The 6,255-nt window shown below is 58.6% G+C and overlaps 1 protein-coding gene across 1 annotated transcript in view; it reads left to right on the forward strand.

Annotated features, from left to right (window-relative positions):
- Nucleotides 1-3,953, forward strand: part of LOC107199188 (natural resistance-associated macrophage protein 2-like) — a gene marked incomplete at its 5' end in the record, with an annotated part of 19,258 nt that extends 15,305 nt beyond the window's left edge. The window contains one exon of the mRNA XM_033511698.1: nucleotides 2,603-3,953. Within this exon, the coding sequence (XP_033367589.1) occupies nucleotides 2,603-2,680 (78 nt within the window). The remainder of the gene's footprint in view (nucleotides 1-2,602) is intronic.
- Nucleotides 3,954-6,255: the final 2,302 nt, after the last annotated feature.

The following is a 6,255-nucleotide window of genomic DNA, read 5'->3' on the forward strand; positions in this document are numbered from 1 at the left end:
GTTTAGGGGGATTTGGGATCTGTTTAGGGGGATTTGGGATCTGTTTAGGGGGATTTGGGATCTGCTCAGGGGGATTTGGGATCTGCTCAGGGGGATTTGGGATCTGTTCAGGGCATTTGGGATCTGTTCAGGGGATTTGGGATCTGTTCAGGGCATTTGGGATCTGTTCAGGGCATTTGGGATCTGCTCAGGGGATTCGGGATCTGCTCAGGGGATTTGGGATCTGCTCAGGGGGATTTGGGATCTGCTCAAGGGATTTGGGATCTGCTCAGGGGGATTTGGGATCTGTTTAGGGGGATTTGGGATCTGTTTAGGGGGATTTGGGATCTGCTCAGGGGGATTTGGGATCTGCTCAGGGCATTTGGGATCTGTTCACAGAAAGATTTGGGATCTGTTCAGGAGGATTTGGGATCTGTTTAGGGGGATTTGGGATCTGTTTAGGGGGATTTGGGATCTGTTCAGGGGGATTTGGGATCTGTTCAGGGGGATTTGGGATCTGTTCAGGGGGATTTGGGATCTGTTTAGGGGGATTTGGGATCTGCTATGGGGATTTGGGATCTGCTCAGGGGGATTTCTTCCCTTCCATGAGCAAACCCAGTATCCTGTCCCAGGACTGGAGCAGGTCAGGGCAGCCCCTCCTGCTCGGAGTTTCTGTGGAGTTTTATCCATCACCACGCGAGGTCTGGGGTTATTCCCCGGTGCCCAGGACACGTTCCAGGGATGAAGGTGGAAACACTCAGAGCCCAGCAGGAAAACTCCCCAGTGAACTGAGGCAGGATCAGATCCCTCTTCCCACCCTTTCCCAAAGCAGCTGAGACCTGCAGCTCCCCCTGACCACGATGGATTTCCAGCTTTCCTGTTATTATCCCAGAATTCAGGCAGGATTTAACCCTGGAGTGTAACATTTGTAGGTTTTACATCCATTCCCACAACACAACAGCCACGAGCTGTGGGATTTGTGGGGGCTGGACCAGAGGTGGACTCAGGCTTTGGAATCCTGCTGTGCCACCCCCAGCTTTCCTGGGCTGGGAATTTTGGCTTGGGAGGGGTCAGCTCTCCTGGCTGAAACACTGACTGTGCTTGGAGCCTCCAGCTTTGGGTCCCCAGCTGTGGCCTCTGCTCCGTGCTGCACTAACCTGGGGGTTTTCCCTTTGGTCCTGGTTGTACAAACCCCCTTTGCCATTAAAACATGGAAACTTTTCCAACTTGGCTTCCTGGGTCATTTTTTGGGGCTGTGACAGAGCCCCTGACACTCTGGAGCTGGAGCTGTGCCCGTGGGCTCCTTGCTGGAAATGACACTGGAAATCATTTTAGCCCAGGGTTAATATAATATAAAAGGGGATCTTTATTTGAAAGCCTTTGGGGGCAGTTATGGGAAGAGCTCCACAAAATCCCATCCCCACAGGGCTGAGGACATTGTAGGTTTGGGGAAATTAGCATAATTGATGGAAGCACCAATTAGGAGGATGAGTGGTGATGTAATTTCGCTCCCAGGTCCCCCCCTCGGCCCTGGCTGTGCTCTCTCCATGAAATGCATCTCCAAGAGTTGTTCCCAGGGCTTGGAGCTCTGGAATTTTGTCTTTCTGCCTAGGGAAAGGCCATGGAAAAACACTGGGGAAAGTATTTATTAATACAATATACTCCAGAGCTCCAAATGTACGTGCAAAAAACACAGAGAACATAAAAAAGGCAAAACTCAACAGCATCAGGGTGAGCTGGGGCGTGTCCCTGTCCCGTGGGATTCACTCCCAGGCTCCTGCTGTGCCTGTGCCACCACCAGGAGAGCCGGGACTCCCTCACCCTGCAGCTCCTTCCCCCGGGAATTGCTGCAGTGGGATCAGCACATCCCTCCTGTCCTGCTTCATCCACCCGCTGCGCCAAAAAACCTGAAATTAGGATTATTCCCCTGCTTCTGCCCCTCCCGAGCCTCAGCTCTGGCTTAGTTTAACACCGGAGGGTTTGCAGTGTCGTCTTGTAATTAAGCAGCCTGTGCAGTCATTGCTAATTAAGGCTCTTCACGGCCCGAATTTAATTGAGCTGGAGCAGTTAATTGGGGCTGCGGGGGGAGGGGACTCTCGGAGCCCTGGGTGGGGCTGGGATCCGCTCCCGGTTAACCCCATTCCTTCTGGCACTGCTAATTAATGGCCACTGCTAATTAATGGGCAGGAGGTGACTCTGGGGCCGTGGCCGGGGCTGCCACCTCGGCACCCACCCGGGCTTTGTTAAGCTGGGCTCGACTGAGGCTTTCTTAACCCGGGATCAGCTCTGGTTTCATTAAATCCTGCCCTGCTCATTAAACCAGGCTTCATTAAACCAGGCTTAATTCAGACTTTGTTAAACCGTCCTCAATTTGAGCTTCATTAAACCCGTCTCAACTTGCTCTTTGTTAAACCAGACTCAGTTTGGGCTTCATTAAACCCTGGCTTTGTTAAAGCAGCTTCCATTTCATCTTTGTTACCTGAGCTTCATTTGGGCTTCCTTAAACCTTCCTTAAACCAACTTGGGTTTAGTTAAACTCTCTTTGGCTCAGGCTTCGTTAACCCAGGCTCAGCTCTGGCTCATTAAATCCCCCGGGCATTAATTGTCGCCTTCCCCTCCCCAGGGCCGCCTGGGCTTCGCCGCCCACCCCGAGCTCTTCCTCCTCGGCCACGTCGATTCCGACCCGTCCGTCCCCAGGTGACCCCAGGAGCGGAGCGGACCCCCAGGACCCCCCCCAGGACCCCCGGAGCGGTGGGACTGACCCCGGGACCCCCCCCGGGACTCCCGGAGCATTGGGACTGACCCCGGGACCCCCCCCGGGACTCCCCCCAGGACCCCCGGAACGATGGGACCTCCCCCAGGAGCCCCGGTGCTGTGGGACGGACCCCGGGACCCCCCCAGGACCTCCGGGACCCCCGGAACGGTGGGACAGACCCCGGGACCTCTCGGTGCCCCGGGACCCCCGGACCGGTGGGACTGACCCCGGGATCCCCAGGACACCCCCGGGACCCCCGGAGCATTGGGACTGACCCCGGGACCCCCAGGACTCCCCCCAGGACCCCCGGAACGATGGGACCTCCCCCAGGAGCCCCGGAGCGGTGGGACAGACCCCGGGACCCCCCCCGGGACCCCCGGAGCGGTGGGACAGACCCCGGGACCCCCGGGACCCCTCGGTGCCCCGGGACCCCCGGAGCAGTGGGACAGACCCCAGGACCCCCAGGACTCCCCCCAGGACCCCCGGAGCATTGGGACTGACCCCGGGACCCCTCCGTGCCCCGGGACCCCCGGAGCGGTGGGACTGACCCCGGGACCCCCGGGACCCCTCGGTGCCCCGGGACCCCCGGAGCAGTGGGACAGACCCCAGGACCCCCAGGACTCCCCCCAGGACCCCCGGGACCCCCGGAGCATTGGGACTGACCCCGGGACCCCTCCGTGCCCCGGGACCCCCGGACCGGTGGGACTGACCCCGGGACCCCCGGAACCCCCCCGGGACCCCCGGAGCGGTGGGACAGACCCCAGGACCCCTCGGTGCCCCGGGACCCCCGCACGGAGCCCCGCGCGTGTGGCAGGAGCGGAGCGGAGCCGGCACCGGGGACAGCGGGACCAGGAGGAGCCCCCGGGCCAGGGACAGCTCTGGACCACTCCAAGCTTTTCCCCATTTCCCCCAAACTGCGGCTCCGGGAAGAATCCCTGGATATTTCCTGGATTTCCGATCACTCCAGTTCGATTTTGCTCCTTGGCGGTTTTCCATAATTTGGGGCTGTTCCCAGAATTCCCAGGAAAAGCCGGATTTGCTGCCAGGCTCTGGGGACAGAGACATTTCCCAGCATTTCCAGGAGTTTTGGGCACTTCCAGAGCTCCAAATCCACCCCCAGAAGGCTTCAAGGACAGCAATTCCCGAAAAACCAGCGGAGCGCCGGGAATTTCCTTCCTCCTTTTCAGCCTGTTTTAGAAATAAAAATATCGCTGCCCAGTCCCTTTTCCCACAGAATTCCCTCCATTCCCAGTTTTCCATCCTGGTGACCCGGAGCCATTTGGGTTTCGCGGGAAATTGGAGCCTCGGGGTTGATTTTTGGCGGGGACCCAAAGCTGCTCCGTTTGGGCTCGGGGGTCGCGGGGTCGGTGTCGCCCCCCGAGCAGGGACACGCCGGGGACATCCCCGGGGGGCTCCGGGGCAGGGACGGGGCGGAGCTGGGGGGGATTTTTTGGGATTTCCCGGGAAATGGCGGCGCGCGCCGCCCGCCAGTGACGTCACACAGCGCAGCCAATGGGGATGCAGGGGGTGGGCGGGGCCGCGCTCGCGGTACCCGGGTGTTGGCGGGAAGAGGGCGGGGCTTGTTCTGCCCCAGCTCAGTCCCAGTCCTGCCCCAGTTTAATCCCAGTTCAGTCCCAGTCCTGCCCCAGTTTAATCCCAGTTCAGTCCCAGTCCTGCCCCAGTTTAATCCCAGTTCAGTCCCAGCTCAGTCCAGTCCAGCCCCAGTTCTGTCCCAGTTCAGTCCAGTCCCAGTCCAGTCCCAGTTCTGCCCCAGTTTAATCCCAGTTCATTCCCAGCTCAGTCCAGTCCCGGTTCAGTCCCAGTTCAGTCCCAGTTCAGTCCCAGTCTTGCCCCAGTTCTGTCCCAGTTCTGTCCCAGTTCAGTCCAGTCTCAGTCCAGTCCCGGTTCAGTCCCAGTTCAGTCCCAGTCCTGCCCCAGTTCAGTCCTAGTCCAGTCTCAATCCCAGTTCATTCCCAACTCAGTCCAGTCCTGCCCTAGTCCAGTCCCAGTTCAGTCCCACTCCTGCCCCAGTTTAATCCCAGTTCAGTCCTAGGTCAGTCCAGTCCCAGTCCTTCCCCAGTTCTGTCCCAGTTGAGTCCAATCCAGCCCCAGTCCTGCCCCAGTTCAATCCCAGTTCAGTCCTAGTCCAGTCCCAGTCCCAGTTCATTCCCAACTCAATCCAGTCCTGCCCCAGTTCAGTCCCAGTCTAGTCCAGTTTCAGTCCCCTCCCAGTCCACTCCCAGTCCTGCCCCAGTTCATTCCCAGCTCAGTCCAGTCCAGCCCCAGTCCTGCCCCAGTTCAGTCCCAGTCCTGCCCCAGTTCAGTCCAGTCCAGCCCCAGTCCTGCCCCAGTTCAGTCCCAGTTCAGTCCCGTTCCAGTCCACTCCCAGTCCAGCCCCAGTCCTGCCCCAGTCCTGCCCCAGTTCAGTCCTAGTCCAGTCCCAGTTCATTCCCAGTTCAGTGCAGTCCAGCCCGTCCTGCCCCAGTTCAGTCCCAGTCCTGCCCCAGTTCAGTCCCAGTTCAGTCCCAGTCCTGCCCCAGTTCAGTCCCAGTTCAGTCCCAGTTCATTCACAGTTCAGTCCAGTCCAGCCCGTACTGTCCCAGTTCAGTCCCGTTCCAGTCCACTCCCAGTCCACTCCCCATCCAGTCCCGCTCCGCTCCCAGTCCAGTCCCAGTCCGCCCCCACTTCGCCCCCATTCCGCTCCCAGCACCACCCAGTCCCGTCCCAGTCCGTTCCCAGTCTGTTCCCAGTCCGTTCCCAGTTTGCCCGCTGGAAGCTCCGCCAGGGAACGCCCGGACACCGCCGGCCCCGCTCCGGGCAGCAAATCCCAGTTTGTCCCATTTATCCCTGGAACTGGGTCGGGCGTTGCCCGGGACGAGTTTCGTTCAGTAATCAAAGAGGAATTAAATGCACCAGAATTTGGCGGCGGATGTCAGGGGTTCCTCTTTTTTCTTACAGATTTTCCTTTAAAAATAACCCCAAAACCCAAGAAAAAAAATCCTTTGTGAAAAAACTGTGGGGAAACCGGAGGAATTTGGGTGAAAAAAGAAGAAATCGGGGTGAAAGACGAGGAGTTTTGCAGTGAAAGAGGCGGGATTTATTCTGGGGGGACCAGGAATTCTGGGGTAAACAAAGGATTTTGTATGAAGTGGGAGGAATTTGAGGTGAATTAGGTGGAACTGCGATGAAAAAGAAGGAATTGGGGGTTGAAACTGGAGAAATTTGGTGTTTTCTCTTACAAATATGGGGGGAAAGGGATTCTCCGTGTTATTAAACAAAATTAATTTCACAATATTGAGGGGGGAGCAGGGGTTGAAGGAAATCCCTCCCAGACCACGCCCATTTGTGGGCGTGGCCTAAGAACGCCCCGCCTTGTCCGTGCAGGGGGCGTGGCTTAAGAACCCGTCCCGCCCCTCACCGGGCTCGGCGCGATGTAAACACGGTCTGGCCACGCCCCCTCCATTCCCAGCCAATCAGCGCCCGGTGCCCGTTTCAAGGCTCCCCCCGGCCCCGCCCCCCGC

The sequence above is a fragment of the Parus major genome, unplaced genomic scaffold (genome assembly GCF_001522545.3).
Source record: "Parus major isolate Abel unplaced genomic scaffold, Parus_major1.1 Scaffold484, whole genome shotgun sequence".
Lineage (NCBI taxonomy): Eukaryota > Metazoa > Chordata > Aves > Passeriformes > Paridae > Parus > Parus major.